A 19776-nucleotide genomic window follows, 5' to 3' on the forward strand; every position below is an offset into this window, starting at 1 on the left:
CTTAAAAAAAAGTCAATATATGTGACTATGTTAAAATTTTAAACTTTAATGGAAACACTATAGACTAGAAAAAGATAATTGAAACATGTATAATTAACAAAGGATTAGGGGCGCCTGGGTAGCGCAGCGGTTAAGCATCTGCCTTCGGCTCAGGGCGTGATCCCAGCGTTCTGGGTTCGAGCCCCACATCAGGCTTCTCCACTAAGAGCCTGCTTCTTCCTCTCCCACTCCCCCTGCTTGTGTTCCCTCTCGCGCTGGCTGTCTCTCTCTGTCAAATAAATAAATAAAATCTTTAAAAAAAAAAAATTAACAAAGGATTAGTATCCAGAATACATAAAGAACTCTCAGTAATCAATTGGGAAAGGAAAAACAATCTTACACTAAAAGCGCAAGCAGGTAATTCAGAGGGGTAAAAGACAAATCAACAAAATCAGATGGCATAAACACCCACGAAAATATGCTTAATCTCATTAGTTTACGAAATGAAAAGTGAAAATCTCAATGAGATACCCATCAAACTGGCAAGCAAGGATTGAAGAAATGTGAAGAAAAAGAAACCTGAAAACACTGCTGATAGATACATAAACTGATAAAGCCACTTAAGAAAGCCATTTGGCAATATGCGGTAAAGATGAAAAAAGTGTAATTCTATTTGTAGGTATACAGTGTAGAGAAACTTCATATACAAGGAGACGCATAACGACCATTCACAATAACAGTTTATATTACCAAAAATAGATACAGCCTAATTGTCAACTCAATTAAAAAAAAACAAACAAACAGATCATAGGGGCACCTGGGTGGCTTGAGCGTTCTGTCTTCAGCTTGGTTTGTGATCTTGGGATCCTGGGATGTAGCCCTAAGTTGAGCTCCCTGCTCAGCAGGGAATCTGCCTCTCCCTCTCCCTTTGCCCTTCCCCCCTGCTTGTGCTGTCTCTCAAATAAATAAAATTAAAAAAAAAAATAGATCATAGAATATTCATACTACTGAATAATAAATAGCACTTAAAATGAATAAACTAGAGTAATATGTATCAACATGGATAAATCTCAAAAACATAAGGATGGATAAAAAAACAGCAAGTTGTAAAATTATATTCAGAAGGATGCTTTTTATCTAGTTTGAGAACATGCAAAATAATGTTATATATGGTTTATTATGATATGTGTGTGTGTGTGTGTGTGTGTAGAATCACACAAATACATGTTAAAAGTATAAAAACAGGGGCATCTGGGTGGCTCAGTTGGGTAAGTGCCCAACTCTTGATTTTGGCTCAGGCCACGATCTCAGGGTTGTGAGACTGAGCCTCACACTGGGCTCCACGCTCAGTGGAGAGTCTGCTTGGGATTCTCCCCCTCTCCCTCTGACCTACTCATGCATACTCTCTCTCTAAACTAAATAAATCTTTTTTAAAAAGTATAAAAACACTCACTGAATGGGAAAACAAAATCAAAATACTGTAATCTTAGGGAAGGAAGGGAGAGTAACAGTTCTACAAAGGCTTAACTTTGTTATAGTTATACAGAGAACAGTTATACGATGGACTTAACTGTGCTTTCTTTCTTAAAAATCTAAAACATGTACAGCAAATTGTAAACATTTAATAGAATTGGACGATAGATGCACTAATATTTGTTACACTATTTCTTACTGTTTTCTGTATGTTTGAAATATTTCATATGTCAACAAAAAATTTAAGAGGATAAAAAACATTCCCTGTCAACCTCCAGTTCCTATTTACTTCTCTCCCCTAACTTCTCCATATTCGTTGAATGAGTTTTCTCTACTATTATATTTTCCCACTTCTGACTCGCTCCTCTCACTGCAAAATAGATTCTGAGGCAACCACTATACACAACTGCTCTCCCCAAGGTCATCGATGATGTTCATGTCCTAAATCCCAAAGGTGTATTTCTGCCTTATCTTGTCTGACACCTGAGCAGCTTCTAACAATGCTACCCACTCCCCAGACCCTTCTACAGAGGTTTTCCTCCTGCCTCTCAGCCCTCAGTCTCTTTTACCAATAGTTGCTCCTCTACCATCCCTTAACTATTAGTATTGCTTAAGTTTTGTTTTAGCACTTCCCTTCTCACTCCTTACTCACCCTGACTCATTTTATCTTTTATCTCATTTATCTAACTTTGTTTCATCTGCCATCTATATTCCAGACATGCAAATCTTTATCTCTAGGCTGGCCCTCCCCTCCTGATTAATATGGCCAAATGTCAACTATGCTACTCAACTTGCTGATCTCAGTTCAATCAATGCAAATAAGCTAATTTTCTCTTCCAACCCCAGTGCTAGGTTTTTGGATCAACCTCTCATTAAAAACAACTAAAAACATTGAATTAAAAAACAAAAAAGTCTCAGGAGCAATGAAGAGTTTAGTTTAGCAGGCTAACACTGATAGGAAAATGGTTATCTTAGTGAGGTAAACATGCATAGATACTTTTGGCTAGGAGTACATTTCTCAATCTTAAAAAATTGAAAACTTTCATTTTGACAGACTCACAGGGCAGAGAGAAAATAAATCAAAGCCAAGAGCATACACAAGGTGGGAAAGGAATCTAACAGAAAACTCTCCACTAATAAGCTGGGACTTCAAAGGGCTATATCCTCTGGGTGAGAATAACCAAAAGTTAAGTAGTCCTCACAGATCTTAGTGCCTGGGTTTGAACTGCCTGAGTGGTCTAGGAAATCTCAAACCCTAAACCTGGATTAAGTTAATCCCAGATAAACTGCATTCCCAGGGCTTGGCAGAAACTACAATGTTTTCTCTAAAAGAAATTACCTCTATCCTAGGCTTCAAATTCCTATGAATAATTCTTCTGTTAAGTAAAACATAACACCTAATCAAAGATAACCATGCACAAAGAAAACACTGTACAATGCATTAGAACCAATGGAGCAAAAGTTCCAGATCCACGAAGACTTAAAATTGGTATTATCAGACACAGACTATGAAATAATTGTTTCTTGTGTTTGCAGAAATAAATAGTAAGTTGAAAATATCTGCAGGGAGGGACACTTGGGTGGTGCAGTTGGTTGGGCATCTGACTCTTAGTTTCGGCTCAGGTGGTGATCTCGGGGTTGTGGGATTGAGCCCCATTGTTGGGCTCCCCGCTCAGCACAGAGTCAGTTTGGGATTTTTTTCTCTCCCCCTCTCCCTCTGCCCCTCCCCTTGCTCTCTCTTTCTCTAGTAAATAAATAAATCTTTATTATAAAGAAAAGAAAAAAATATCTGCAGAGAAAAGGAAATTATAAAAAATTACACAGCAAGTTTTCTAAAGAACCGAACAGAACTTCCAAGAAAAGAGAAATTAAAAATTCAATAGATGTATGTTGACTAAACTTATATTTCACAAATATCAAGTCAAATCATGTTGTACACCTTAAACTTGTAGGTCAATTATGTTTCAATAAAAACGGGGGAAAAAAAATCTCTCAATAGACATGTTTAACAACAGATTACATATAGGTGAAGATGAACCCCAAGCTTACTTTTGCTATATCATTAAAATAAAAAGCTTTTGCACAGCAAAGGAAACAATCAACAAAACTAAAAGGTAACCTACAGAATGGGATATTTGCAAATGACTTATCTGGTAAAGCATTTGTATCCAAAATATATAAAGAACTATCTTATAAAACTCAATACTCCCCAAATTAATAATCCAATTAAAAAATAGAAGACATAAATAGGTATTTTTCCAAAGAAGACACACAGATGGCTAACAGACATATGAAAAGAGGTGCTCAACATCACTCATCATCAGGGAAATACAAATCAAAACCAGGATGAGATACCACCACACACCTGTCAGAGGATGGGGGAAAGGGGAACCCTCTTACACTGTGGGAGGGAATGCAAGCTGGTAGAGCCACTCTGAAAAACAGTATGTAAGTTCCTCAAGAAGGTAAAAATAGAACTACCCTATAATCCAGCAGTTGCATTACTAGGCGTTTACCCAAAGAACACAAAAATACTAGTTCAAAAGGACACATGCACCCCAATGTTTATAGCAGCATTATCTGCAATAGCCAAACTATGGAAACAGCCCAAGTATCCACTGACTGATGAATGGAATTAGATGTGGTATATATACAATGGACTATCACTCAGCCACAAAAAAGAATGAAATCTTCCCATTTGCAACGACATGGAAGGACCTAGAGAGTATTATGCTAAACAAAATAAGTCAAAGTAAGACAAATACCGTATAATGTCACTCATATGTGGAATTTAAGAAACAAAACAGACGAGAACGGGAAAAAAAAAGAGAGAGGCAAACCAGAGACTCTTAACTACAGAGAACAAACTGATGGTTACCAGAAGGAAGGTGGGCAGGGGGATGGGTTAAATAGGTGGTGGGATTAAGGAGGGCACTTGTGATGAGCACTGGGTGTTGTATGGAAGTACTGAATCACTACATTGCACATCTGAAACTAATATTACACTGTATATTAACTAACTGGAATTTAAATAAAAACTTAAAATAGTAATAAAAAAAATGTAGGTGAAGAAAGAATTGATGAAATAGATAACAGGTCAGAAATAATAAACCAGAATAATGCCTGGAAAGACAAAAAGACAGAAAACACAGAAGAGAAAGTAAAATAAAGTGAGAGTCAAATCAGATGACAGAGAATTGATTCTGAGTTTAGAAAGATGGAAGAAAATGTGTTTGAAGAGAGATAGCTGAGGTTTTCTGGAAATGATTTAAGACACCAACCTAGATTCCAGAAGCCTAACAAATATCAAATAGGATAAATAAAAAGAAATCCATACCCACAAACCATAATGAAAGAAAGAATATCAAGTATGAGTCCTCATTTCTCCCTCTAATCACATTCCCTAAAAGTTAACAATTTAGTGAGGAATCTCTTCAAATCACTCTCCTCATACTGTACCTCCATCACTGTTCCCCTCTTCTGTAATAATGTCCAGTAGTCTCTCAAAAGCATTTTCAAAAGCAACAATTTTCTGGATTGCTCCATTGCTTCTTGTTAGTGCCTGCAGTAGTAACACACCCTTAGGAGAAAAAAAGATAATGTTTAGTAGAGAACAACTTTTAGAAGACATTTAAAAACCACAGAATTTTAGAAGTGCAGGAATTTCACAAGTTTAACTCTTTCATTTTATAGATGGGGGAAAAAAGGACAGAGAAGGAGAGCAATATGCCGCCCCAAGATTATAGATCTCAAAGGGACGGAGCCTAGACAAGGAGTCTACCAACTCCTAATTCCATTATCTTTTCACTGCACCATGTAAATACACAACAATTCTTACATATTCATCTATCATTACTTAGCTTTAATTGTGGCCTAAGAGAGCTGGGCATAATTATATGTCTCAGGAATGCTTCTGTATATGCTTCACACTAGCGATAGTATGAAACTGTGAATTCAATAATATAAATCTGCCAACATCATCACATTCTGGCAGACAAAGTTCCTATTTTCCTGTAATTATCTGGCCCCTAAATTCCCAAGACTTGATTCTAAGTCGATAGAAAAAGATGCATAAAACAATTCACAGTAGTCTTTGTTTCTGATTCTTAGTTTTTCTCAGCTCCTTTAAGCTGGATTTAGTTTATATTCTGCAACCTCTTCATTATCATTCAAGAAAAACTCAGTTACTCTTTTCTGTTTATTTCACCATTAAATAACAAGTATTTTGTAGCAATACCATTTGCTATTTCCTTGAAATAGCATTTTCTATAAAAAATGGTATTTTTTAGGAAAAAAGCAGGTATTACTTAAGAGAAGGAAGAATAGCAAAGGGGTAGTTCAAAAGTCCTAAAAAGGCAAATTAGCTTATTGAGTAGATAAGCAGTCACATAAGACTTAAAAAAAGAAAAGAAAAGAAAAGAAAAAAAAAGCCCATGGCCTTACTAGACTTGCTCTACTCATTCTCGGGTCAAATCTCAACAATGAGATGAGAGAACGGCAAAAGCAGTTATTTTTGGGTGTCAAATTCTCCCACTTAGTGTTGCCAACTCCGGTTTAAATGCTACCAAACCGGGGAAGGAATACAGTAGAAAGAACACTAAAGCTCTGAGTTAGATAAAGTGGGTTTTAGAAATGGTTGTCCTACGTACTAGTTGTACAATCTTAAGCAAATTACATAAATTCTGAGTCTCAGTATACCCATACGTAAAACAAGAATAATACCTTTGTTACAGGATTTTTATTTGAAGTAAAGGAGATAAAATAACTTCTCTGGAAGCTACCAGGTTTATATGTATATAGTACTTATATTTTAAGTTCTCAACACATGTTCATTTATTTTTCCTGATTATAAAGAGATACATTGCTCTAATCAAATACACCCACTAAAATGCTATTAAGAATGAAAGTATACTCACCAGTCATTTAAAGTAAGTGGACACCACGTCCTTACTTTAAAAACTGGTTATTAAAGGCATTTATTTATTTATTCTGCTTTTCATGTATGAACTATATTTCAGGGTAACAAATTAGACTACTTGACGAGTAAAGTTCTTTGCAGAAGATTATAGCTTAATAAATGTGAAATAATGACAGAATTATAGAAATCATCATTTTGCAACTCTTCACAAAATAACTGATTAAGACAATGATCATTAATGGATGGTCAGATGTAACTGATGAATCCGAGGTAAGTTGATAGACAATTTACAACGGAGAGATCCAAGTCAAATCCACTGACCACTGAAAGTGACGCAGCCAGATATTACACGTTTCCTCATGTGTTACAAAATTCAGTTCACTGCATCATCTAGGAAATATCCTAGCAAAAATGTGAACCAAAACCTAATCAAGCCCTTTAGATAAGGGAACAGACAGAACAATCAAATAGTAAGAGAACCTTGTCTGGACCCCGATTTGAAAAAACCAACTGTAAAAGATAAATGGAAAACCTGAATATGTAACGGTTATCTTATTGAAACTGAGGACTAAGACACCATTGTTAACTTGTTAAATGTGATAATGGCATTATAGTTATATCAGGATATACATATATAGTATGTATATGGAAGTATGTAATAGTGAAATTATGCTGATTGTTTCAATGCTTTTAAATATTCCAGTCAAAAATAAAGGACAGTGGTGAAAGGAGGGGTAGATGAAACAATATAAGAAAATCTTGAAAACTGATGGGTGTAGGGGACAGGTTTGTCTGTGCTCTCTCTACTTTTGTATGTGTCTACATTTCTCATAATAAAAAATTAAAGAATGGAATTACAGTCTATCACTTAGGAGTGAGCACATACTTAACTCCTGAGTTTTTCAATCCTTCTTGCTAATTTTTAAGCACTAAGTGACATACATAAATAGGATAGTGTCGGTGCATCTATGGTAAATGACCAACTAATTCTCTAATCCAGATCAAAATTAATGTTTCAAATATAAAACAAAGTGGGGCTAAAAATCTTTACTGATATGCACCCAGGGAGGCTAGTCAATGTTGACAACTATCATTGAGTACAATTAGAAAGTTGATTAAACAGAAAAAAAGAAAATTATTTTTAAAGAAGAATAAAAAAAGAAAAAGACACAAGAAGGCAAAAGGGTAGTATATTGTTCCAGGCAATCACAGAGTGCCAATAAGAACTACGAGAGGTACCATTTAGTTGCCTCTGGTCGCTGGTGTCAACTGAGGTGTATTATGTTGTGTTATATTACATAATGTTATGATAGTAATTAGCCACAAAAAATTCAAATGAACAGGTTTACTAAACCCAAAAAAGGACAGCTGCAAAACATAAAAACCAAGAATCTAGAAGTTACAAAAATATATAACTTAATCCCTAATCATAAAATTAATGAAAAGCAACATAGAGAATCATCTTATCTGTCTCAAATAAAAATTGAGAAAAAGGTGGGGTACAGTGTGGCTCAGACGGTTAAGCGTCTGACTCTCTATCTCAGCTCAGGTCTTGATCTCAGGGTCATGAGTTCAAGTCCCACACTGGGCTCTGTGCTGGGCTTGGAGCCTACCTTAAAAAACAATAAGAAAAAAACCCAAAAAAAACCAAAAAAAATTGAGAAAAAGGTTGAGAGCAGGAAAAAAGAGTAGGGGTTAAAGGAAATGTCATATTTAAAAACCAAGCTAATACAGTTATACACACACACACACAAATTCTATCTGAAATGAAAATAAATCAAAATGATACTAATAGCAATCCATGACGAGAGAATCTCCTCATTAAATCGTTAACATGGTGGGGTGCCTGGCTGGCTCAGTTAGTGGAACATGTGACTCTTGATGTCACGGTTGTAAGTTTGAGCCACATGTTGGGTGTAGAGATTACTTTAAAATAAAATCTTAAAAAAAGAAAAAGAGGTAAATAAATAAATAAATTATAAAATAAAATAGAATCGAAAATTAAAAAAAAAAAGATCTGTATGGTATCATCTTATTTATACTGAAGGCCAAGAGAAGAACAGAACAACATCAAGTTTAAGATATATAGTGATATTTTCGTGAAGGAAAGATGTTCAAAATCCCTAAGTAGATGGGATTTAAGACTTGTCTTAAAAGAATAATAGTTTTAAAAATGTCCCTCTCAAGAGTTACATTACTATATTATTTCACCCCTTATAATACTGCATTGACATACATACTACAAAATGTTAAATACAAAGTTAAAAAAAGGAACAGTGTATGTGAACTAGAAGTCAAGAGCACTTCACTTGTGTCTCTGCTTTGCAACTAACCAGTTGTGAGGCTAAGAGCAAACCAAATGGTATTTACTAGCAGTTAGGATGAGAAAGGCACAGGCCAGTTACCATATATACAAAGATGAATAGACATCACTAACAACAAATCACTTGGTTTCCATGAGTCTTTGGCTTCTCAGTGTTAAAATGGAGAATGGATTAACCTGATATGCTCTCTTAGCTCTAGAAGTTAATTTTAAAAGGATTTTTCCAATTGTTGTCTAAAGTATTACAGTCTAGGGGTGCCTGGCTGGCTCAATTGGTGGAGTGGAAGACTCTTGATCTCAGGGTTGTGAGTTCAAGCCCCACACCAGGTATGAAGATTACTTAAAAAAATAAAATCTTTAAAAGTATTTAAAAAAATTAAAAAAAAGTATTACAGTCTTGATCAAGTTGTAGATAACAACCAGAAAAATGTTCAAACAACAAAAAAAATACCACACCAATACAATATATTCAAACTTATATGCAAATAATAAAATAAATCAGAATGGAAAATAACTCCAGAGCAAATCATGCTCTATAGTTGAATGAAGATTACAAGGAAAATCCTTTGAAATCCATACTCAATCAAATGAGGGTGAGGATTCCAAACGCAATGCAACATATACAATGTTTAATGTTCAATGTTTACACAGTTCAATGTCTGGGGGTGTTTCCTTTACTCTTTCTGGTGTCAGTATAACCTTTCAAAAAAAGATGGAAGAAATCCTAAACTTGTGGAAAGCAGAAATTTGAATATGAAAATCATCTGTCTACACCAAAATACGGATAGGCAGGAAACGAAGAAATAAAATGGTCTTGTATATAACTTAAAAAGGTCTGAAAGATTGGCCAATGCCAATTTCCAAATCTAACTTCTTATGACACTGAATAAGGATCAACAAAGATTTCATTTACAAGAGAGGGGGGAGAAAAGTTGCATATTTTTAGACTCATTTTTCGAATTTAACTTACATCATTACGTATAACTTCCCTGGAATCTGCTAATAAGTCCATCAATCTTGAAACACCTAGAACATATAACCATGTGAAAAACAGTGGCAGATCAAAATACAAATAGTGATTTTAAATTATACAATTTATTAACACATCATTTCAGTCTCCCTCTTTAGGAATGATCCTCACTTTCAAATCAAAATTATTTGAGGAAGATGAGTCACTTACCCATGGGACTGACTAAAATAATTTGCTGCACCTGAGGTCCTAGTTGTTTTAAAAGAGAAGTAAGAAGCTTCACAGCAGGCCAGCGGACATGGAAATCAAACTCCTGCAATATAAGAATTTAAAATATTTTTAAGAAAAACATTTCTTTCAACTAACAGTGGTACCAAAAACTACAAACATAGTTTAGCAAACTTTAAAAAGTAATTTAAGAAATAAAAAGAAAATACGGGCATGTACTGTATGGTGACTAACATAATATAATAAAAAATCATTAAAAAAAAAAAAGAAATAAAAAGAAAATAGTTAATATAAATTGATTAAACCATTCCTGCCTAGGTAAAATAAAAATGGAAAAAAGCAGACATATTTTAACAAATTATACAGTCCTTAAAATATGCATGTGAATCTCTTGCAATGATACAACAAATTTCATGACCTTAAAAAGGTATGCATATGTTGCTTCCTCAATAACACCCAAAAAGGCAAAAAAAAAAAAAAAAAAAAAAAAGCTTATTAAGATGACAAAAGTAGAAGATTCTTTATTTACCTCCAATAAAGATAACAGGAGAGTGACATTTTCTTGCTGCTTAATGAAAATTTCTGTAAACTGGCTTCCCAAATCCTCACTCTGTCTTGTGGAATTTTCTTCTGTAATATTCAAAGATAAAGTACTTCAATATGATGCTATGTTATTTTAAAGTACCCTTTTTGTTGAGGGAGCTAAGCAGAAATGATAATTTTCTTAGAACAGTGTGGCTGGCAGTGATAGCACAATTATGCTGAAAAGCTTATCCTTAAATAACTTTAAATGTCATTTAAATAAACAGTTATTCTTTAAATGTTTAAATATGATATTCAAAGAAAAGACATCTAAATTCCCACATCTTTCCAAAGACATTTTTAGGTCAAACTTCTAATTAGGGTACAAGGGAGCTTAGTAGAGTGATGGCAATATTCTACCTCAAATATGATCGTGATTACACTATGGCACACATATGCCAAAACACACAGGACTATACAACCACAAAGAGTAAATTTCACTGTGTATAAATCATACCTCAAAATCACCCTCCCCCTGAAAACATTATTGAACACAGAGTCCTTGTTGACTGTTAGTGTTACTATATTAAATAATTTAATTATAAAATTAAACAAATCATCTGCATATTCTTCAGTATTTTTTCACAAAATTAACATACATATACTATAAAGTTGATTGTCAATAAAATCAGAATTTAACATTTAATTTTAATTCATTCCTTAGAAGATTTTATAATTGTCCTTAAGACTTAACAGTCTTGAGATTAAACTATGTATTGTTTCAATGTCAAAAAATGTAAAGGACCACTAAAAACTAAAGCAATGATTACCAAAGCAAATTATCATTTAAAATCTGCCTATGCTATATATGCAATGTAGAGAGTGCAAATATACTACTCCCCATATCCGCACCCACGCCAGACACACCTAATCCTTTTCTACATATGGCTCCAGGCAATGACTATAAATCAATGGAGCTGGCGGTCAAGATCCCTCAAATAGTTCTTTTCTAATGTGAGATTTTAATATTAATATAGTTTAGAAATGGAAAAAACCCAGATGATAGGAAAAGCAAGCAATCCAACAGTGACAGTGATGATCACATCTAATTATTTGAAGAAAAAAGAAGAGAGCAAAAGTAGAAGTGTTTTTCAATACTGACTAAGTACTCAAATACGCTGGGTTTACCCTTCAGAAACTTTAGGAAATATTTCTCTTATCATCTCATGTCAGTAAAGAATTAAATGTTTCCAGCCTTCAAACTACATTACTTACAAAATACTTCAGTTTTAAAAGGATTATTCTGGCAGCTGTGCTGAGAACAGAATATCAGGGGAACAAGGGAAATAGGGAGACAATCAATAGAGACAACAGGGAAGCAATAATCGAGGAAAGGAGTGAAGATAGCGTAGACTTAGTGGTAATAATTTTTATGAAATTTTTTATGAAATTTGGAATTTACTGAGATGAAAAACACTGTGAAGAAGCAAGCTGAGAGTACAGAGAGAAGTTTCATTTTGACATGTCAAGTATGAGACACGTTATAAAGATTTGAGCAGAAATACCAAGTAATAAGCAGTTAGATAAACCCATGGTTACATAGGTGCCATTGGAGAAGTCTGGGTTGGACATACACATGAGTGGTAAACATATAAATGATACTTAAAGTCACAAAACTGGATGATAAAGAGCATCTATAAAATACTTTCAGCTAACATCATACTTAATGGTGAAAGACTGAATGCTTTCCACTTGAGATCAGTAAAGAGCCAAGAATATCTACTTTTACCACTTCTAGTCAATATTGTGATCTGGCGATCTTAGTGCCATAAGGCAGAAAAAAGAAATAAAAGGCATATAGATTGGAAAGGAAGAAATAAAACTGTCTTTATTTACAGGTGATATATTTATGTAAAAAATCCTATGAAATCTATAAAAAAGCTATTAGAACTAGTAAGTGAGGTTAGCAAAATTATGGGATAAAAGGTCAATATACAAACTTAACCGCATTTCTACATACTAGCAATGAACAATTAGAAACTGAAATTTAAAAAACAGTACTACTTAAAATAGCACCAGAAATTATTAAAGATTTAGGGATAAATTTGACAAGAGATGTATAAGAATCATGCTTTGAGGAGGTGCCTGGGTGGCTCAGATGGTTAAGCATCTGCCCAGGCTCAGGGTCCTGGGATCAAGCCCCACATCGGACTCCCTGCTCCTAGAGGACCTGCCTCTCCTTTTCCCTCTGCCTGCTGCTCCCCCTGCTTGTGTGCGCTCTCTCTGTCAAAAAAATAAATAAAATCTTAAAAAAACACAAACAAACAGGATTATGCTTTGAAAACTCCAAAATGTCATTGAAAGAAATTAAAGGAAGACCTAAATAAATATATTACTGTGCTCTTATACTAGAAGGCGCAATAGTGTTAAGATGTCCATTTTTCTCAAATCAATCAACAGATTGAACAGAATCTGAATCAAAATCTCAGTCAGCCTTTTTTGGTAGAAATTGACAAACTGATTCTAAGATTGATAAGGGAATGCAAAGAACCTAAAAGAGCCAAGAGGACTTTGAAAAAGAACAAAGTTGGAGGATTTACACATCAACATTTCAAGATTTATCATAAAGCTATAGTAATCAAGACAGTATCCTATTGGCAGAAGGACAGACCAATAAAATACAAAGTCCAGAAATAGACCTATTAGTTCAAAATGGATCATAGACCTAAGTGCAAAACTAGAAACCACAGACCTAATCACAGGAGTTAAAACTACAAAACTTTAAAAAGAAAACATAGGAGAAAATCTTAGTGATTTTAAGTTTGGCAAAGATTTCATAAAAAGGAAACAGTCTAATTATAAAAGAAAAAAATCAATAAACTGGACTTAAAATGTAAAACTTTTGCTCTTTAAAATACAATGTTAGGAAAATCACAGACTAGAAGAAAATATTTGTGAAGTAAACACTTCAAAGGCCTTGTATCTAGAATAGATAAGGAATTCTTACAACTCAAGTATAAGATTAAAAAAAAAAAAACAGTAAAAATGAACAAAAGATTTGAATAAACACTTCGCCGAAGAAGAAAGTTATATGGATGACCGAAAAAACACAAGGAAAGTTGTTCAATATTATTATTATATTATTCATTACAAAATTAAAACTACCGTGAGATACTATTTCACACCTATTAGAATGGCTAAAATTTTAAAAGACTGACCATATCAGGTATTGGAGAGGATGTGAAGGGCCTGGAACTCTCATATACTCTCATACACATTCCAGTGGGCATGTAAAATGGTACAAGTACTTTGAAAAAAGTTTGGCAAATTTCTTATAAAGCTAAATATACACCTATTATATTCCTTAGCCATTGTACTCCTAGGTTTTTACTGAAGAGAAATGAAAACATATGTCCACACAAAGACTTGTATATGAATGTTTACAATAGCTTTACATGTAACAGCTAAAAACTAGAAACAACCCAAATGCCCACCAAGGGGGCAATGAACTAACAAACTGCTATATATTTATAAAACAGAATACTACGCAACAATTTTTAAAAAATGAAATATTGATATAAACATGGATGAAAATCAAAATAATTGTTGTGGGAAAGAAGATAGACCCCCCCCCCCAAAAAAAACCAAGAAGAAAGTATATACTGTATGATCTCATTTATAAAAAATTCTAGAAAAATGCAAAGTAATCCACAGTGATAAAAGCAGATGTGTGAATAAATGGGGGCTAGGAGGAGGGACTGATTACAAACGAGCACAAAGGAACTTTCGGATATGTTCATTATTTTGGTGGTGGTGGTGATGGTTTCATCGGTTTATACATGTCGAAACTCATCATATTGTACATTTATATATGTGCAATCATTATATTTCAATTATACTTCAAGAAAGCTGTCCTGGGGCACCTGGGTGGCTCAGTGGGGTTATGCGTATCTTGATTTCGGCTCAGGTCATGATCTTGGGGCCTTAGGATGGAGCCCTGCCTCAGGCTTGGGATTTTCTACCTCTCCCTCCCCTTTTGTCCACCCTCACCCCCCGCAACTTGTACTCTCTCACATGCATGTGTGCTCTCCCTCTCAAATAAATACATAAAATCAAATCTTAAAAAAAAAAAAAAAGAAAACAAAAAAGAAAGCTGTTGTGAGGGAGAAGAAATCCGAATCTTGTTTTTATTTCAGTGGTGCGAATATGGTGGAGAGTAAAAACTCAACTAGTAATATAAAACTCAAGACAGTAATATATGGGAGTGAAGCAGGCTGGGTGTAAGACAACAGGAAGGCTGGAGAGTATATGCCCTGCCTAGGGGAAGCACCAACTGACTGCCAAGTGCGAATGCAGGCCCAGCGTTGTCAGTCCTCAGATTTTTTAAAAACAAAAATATAAAATCCAAAATCTCATGTGAATGCTCCCAATTTGTAATACCGGCAACTTATTTATTTTAAATATTAAGTGGGTCAAACAACCTTGCTTATAAGGCAGACAATGCCCTTGGGCCAAAAGATTGTGACCTCTAGAGAAAAGCTCAAAATAAAAGTCACTGACATTTGGGAGAATATTATTAAAACTAATCTAAAAAGGAAGGGAAAAAAACATATACAGACTTAATGAATTCTTCCTATGAAACGTTTTTTTAAAATGCTGAAAAGTTTTTATGTGGATAAATGCAAATAACTAATCTATGGGTATTTCTCAAAATGCAGGACAGTGTGGCATGTTAGTAAGTATCTGATGAAAGCAAGCGCCTTTGCCCAAATGTATCTGGATTAAACAAAGTTGAATAGGTTTCTTTACTGCAGAATTCTCAGCACTTATTGTATTAATGTAAATTCTGTGATGCTTCAGAGGGGAATATGGTATGTTATGTTTATTTAACTATGGGCCCTTTTAATACAGAGGACTCTGGGACTTTTGTGCTACACTTTAAGGAATGCAGGTTTAACCCAAGAAAAAGTTTAATTCAATGTCTGCATTGAGCACAAGCTAATAACTTGGCAAGAATAAGAGTTAATACATTTGATTTGTTCTGTAGCTATACTGTATAAAGTACTGTAGCTTAACAATATATAATTAAGATTTATGTTTTGAATTGAACTAGTAAAATATGATTCTGTTCCAAGGATCTATGGTTTCTTCTGTTTTAATATTGTTGATTTAAAAAAAAGTGTGAGATAAATTCCACTTCCTTTAAGTTATAGTCATAACACAGCACTTCCGAACTTTAATGTAGAGCCTTGCAAAAAATTAGCTAAGCAATTAAACATACAAAACTATTTTGATATAGCAGTAAATTAAACTATTGATAGTAGTTTATATATAAGTAGTTTACATAAGCCAACTACTACACTAATTATATCTAAAAGCAATAAACCAAAATTAAACTCATGAGAAATCGTATTTATTTTACATGTAAGCAAAGGTATAAGACAAGTAAACCATCCTCTCTTACCCAATATACTTATTTTAAAATTCCTAGAGCTAAGTCTATTTTTTCTACATTGTATACATTATATACTATATGTTATACTTATATAGCCTGTAAAAATAAATGACCCTTTAGAGTAAGATAAATGAAAATGTAAGAACTAAATGGTCCTTTGTTACTATAGTGAAAATAAGTCTAAGAACGTTATATCAAATTAAAGATTGCTTTTTTAAAGTCCTTACTATATACTCTGGAAACATTTTAGGCCTATTTACATGACTGACTTTTAACAAAATATGTATATATATTTTTATTTTCAAATGTTTATTTACAGTTTTAATTTCTCCAGCGGTATAAACAATATTCAAAAACATTTCTCGGGGATGCCTGGGTGGTTCAGTCGGTTAAGACCGACTCTTGATTTTGCCTCAGGTTATAATCTCAGGGTTCTGAGTTTGAGCCTGGCGGTGGGCTCCAAGGTAGGCTCTGTGCTGGGCCTGGAGCCTGCTTAAGATTCTCTCTTCCCCTTTGCCTCTCCGCCCTCTCCTCCACTCGCACACACGCTCTCACGTGCTCTCTTTCTCTCTCAAAAAAAACACATAAAAACAAAAAATATTTCTGGACCTTCTCTTTGGAATTCCATTCCATATAAAGTTCATAACCTGTATTACAGAGGACAAAACTGCTTTATAGAAAGATATTCTAGTAAAAGTAGTCCTAACTCATAGTGAAAAAATATCAAGTAAACTTCTACACTGTGCTCCATTAAACAGGCACATCTGTATTTTTTAATATAGTTTAATATAATTTAATATAATTTTAATGTTTTTAATATGTCTAAATCCTAAATTACAAGATTTACTAAAGATAATCTAGTCAGAAAAATGGCCACAATTTATTAAATCAGAAATCTACTTAACACACCAGAATTTAAATAAAAACTTCAAACAAAAATACCAAACCAAACCAAACAAACAAAAAGAAATCTATGGGATACTTAGAAAAAAAAGTATATTAAAAAATACTATTGGGGAGCCTGGGTGGCACCTTTGGTTAAGCATCCGACTCTTGGTTTGAAGTCAGGCTGTGATCTCAAGGTTGTGAAATCAAGCCCTGTGTCAGCCTCTGCACTCAGCACAGAGTCTGCTTGAGATTCTCCCTCTCCCTCCCTACTGCTCATGTTCTCTCTCTCTCTCTCTAAAATAAATAAATAAAGAAGTAAATCTTTTTAAAAAATACTGTTATCCTACTCACTAGATGATATTATGTAAGTTACATGATCTCTGGGCTTCTATTTTCTCATCTTTAATTAATTAATTATTTTTTCTCATCTTTAGAAAAGAGAAAAATACCACATACCTCACAGGCTGCTATGAGGCTCAAATAAGACAACGGACATGAAAGCACTGTAAATTTTATAGCTCTACACAAAAATGAGGAAACAATAATAGAAACAACTATGACTAATCTCTATTACCCAGCAAGGAAACCAGCTTATTTTTACAAGAGTAAAGGCATCATGCTTTGGTATTTTCTGCTTTCAAACAAGGGATTCAAACATCACAAAGGTTAAGGCTACACACTTGGATAAGTTAGTTTTTTGTTAAGTATAGTTTATTTTGTTATGCAACATTTTAAACCTACTTTAGATAAGAATACTCCCCTCCTCATTTTTAAAAAATTAAGGATCGCAGGAAAAATGGCAAAACAAAATAAAACTTGGTTACTTTAATTATGAGGAAAAGAAATACTAATGTTAAAAATAAATGGAACTGGAAACAAGCCACCAGAAAAAAGAAAGACAATGTTGGTGAGTTCTATGAATTAATATAAAAAGTGTCACTAACCAGACATTATTGTGCATGCATTATTTTAAAGGGACAATATCAACATATAAGTATTCTCTAAACTAGAATACCTTCCAGTTCTTGTTGAATATATGTGAAATTTATATGTATACATATGTATGTATACATATTCAAAAATTTTTATTTTTAAATAAACTGCCTCAAAAGTTTTCTTCAAGAAGTACACAAAAAGTAATTTGAATAGACTATGCTGCCAGAGAAAAAGCTTTAATGTTGTTAAAAGATGTACTAGAATATATTCTATGTTCTGGACAATGAATAGACTTAGTAGACATAGAAAAAATAAATAGCAATATAAAATTATCAAATATTTCCCTTTAATTAGGGAATTCTAATATAGTGAAACAAATCTCAACATTTTTTACCAGCCAGAAGAAACATCACTTGACAGTGTCCTTTTATATTACCAGAAATTATGCCTAAAAGCATCATGCATATGTAAATGCAATCTTTTACCTTCAACATCATCTGAAAAGGTAGACAAAAATATATAAATAAAAAGTAGGTGATGAAGAAAACAGTTTCTATGTAGCAGTATTCACAATAAAACAAATAAGAGCTTAAAAATGTCAAATAAGTAACATAATCTCTTGGAAGAAAAGGCTCATTCATTTTATTCAAAATCTGAGATAGCCTAAAAGAGATATAGCAAGCATATACTATATATTCAGGATTATGAGACAGATTTATCATTAAAGGACTGTAAATATCCCCAAGATAAAGAACTCTAAAATGGAGTTCATTATATCAGCTAAGAATTACCTTTTGATGAAGGAACAGAGAAAAAGTATCAGTAACAGAACTGAAGAGCATATTTCTCAATATCCACATTTTTTAAAAATTGGTCCTTCAGGATAAGTGAATTTTCAGAACAAAGTTTAATATAATGTTAATGTTCCCTAGAAAAAGTGACTCTACTGCTGTTTCCTGAAGGAACTGTTTATCTTGTTTTATCCAAAGATTCATTTTTGGATGCTGAATTTAAAACAAAGTGCCCAAATACATAGAGACAAAAAACTGGACTCTAAACATGATTATATTATAAATTTATAATGAAGGAAAACCACCTAACTAAAAATATTGCTCCTCCATGATTTTTTAAAATACAAAAATTATCTGTTGCAGACTAGAAAAAGAGCTAAATTCTATCTGAAACTAAAAAAACAAAAAAAGAAAGAAAATGTCTTTTATTGTAATGTGTTCTAACAAGTGTGTTGCACCTGATTTTCTCATCTGAGAAATAACTAGGAAGAGAAGTGTCTTTTTCTTCAGAGTGTGTTCTTGTGTGCATTGTATTTAAGTGTTGTCTGGTGACTGACAGCCATGGGTACCAAACATGTTTACTACAGATTTGTTCAGGGCGCCTCGGTGGCTCAGTCAGTTAAACGTCCGCCTTTCACTCCGGTCATGATCCCGGGGTCCTGGGATCGAGCCCACGTAAGGCTCCCTGCTCAGCAGGGAGTCTGCTTCTCCCTCTTTCTCTCTGCCCTTCCTCCCCGGCTTGTGCTTTCTTCTCTCTCAAATAAATAAATAAAATCTTAAAAAAAAAAGAAAAAGATTTTCTTACCCCTGAGAAATTAATAAAGTTAAGCTGTTAGCCAGATACCACAGAGAAATACAAATTTAAGAAAAAGGATATTTAAGTCCAAGAAACTGTGACCATTCGACATGACCCAGTTTCAAATGTTCCTATTGCTGGTATTCTGTGAAGTTAATACCTATATATATTTCTGCTCTGTTTTTATCATAATAAATATATACAAACTTATAATTATCTACATTTCTTTATAATTTTGTCTACTTAGAATTTCGAAAGATCTTATAATTATAATCTAAATTAAACTTCTAAAATACACAAATATGCCCACCTTTCTGGTTGTCTAGAATAATGAAACACCCACTATGTCCTTCAACAGCCAATGTGATGTGAAGAATGCATTCTTCAATAGCATTGTCAAATCTTACTCAAGGAATACGTTTTTACAATATATAGAAAGAAATGTATATAGACTTGTAGTTAAGTATTTCACATACTGACAATATAGTAAGATGACA

General features: G+C 33.6%; 1 protein-coding gene across 2 annotated transcripts in view; it reads right to left on the reverse strand.

The window, feature by feature from the left end:
* The window catches only part of USO1 (USO1 vesicle transport factor), an 87569-nt gene that overhangs the window by 34657 nt on the left and 33136 nt on the right, over window positions 1–19776 (reverse strand). For both annotated transcript variants that reach the window (XM_045789711.2, XM_045789693.2), the window contains exons 5-8: window positions 10421–10521; window positions 9874–9976; window positions 9664–9719; window positions 4912–5032 (exon numbers count right to left, since the gene is read on the reverse strand). In XM_045789711.2, coding sequence (XP_045645667.1) covers window positions 4912–5032; window positions 9664–9719; window positions 9874–9976; window positions 10421–10521 — 381 coding nt within the window. The remainder of the gene's footprint in view (window positions 1–4911; window positions 5033–9663; window positions 9720–9873; window positions 9977–10420; window positions 10522–19776) is intronic.

Source organism: Ursus americanus, chromosome 8 (assembly GCF_024610735.1).
Source record: "Ursus americanus isolate L20-20 chromosome 8, mUrsAme1.1.p, whole genome shotgun sequence".
NCBI classification, from domain to species: domain Eukaryota; kingdom Metazoa; phylum Chordata; class Mammalia; order Carnivora; family Ursidae; genus Ursus; species Ursus americanus.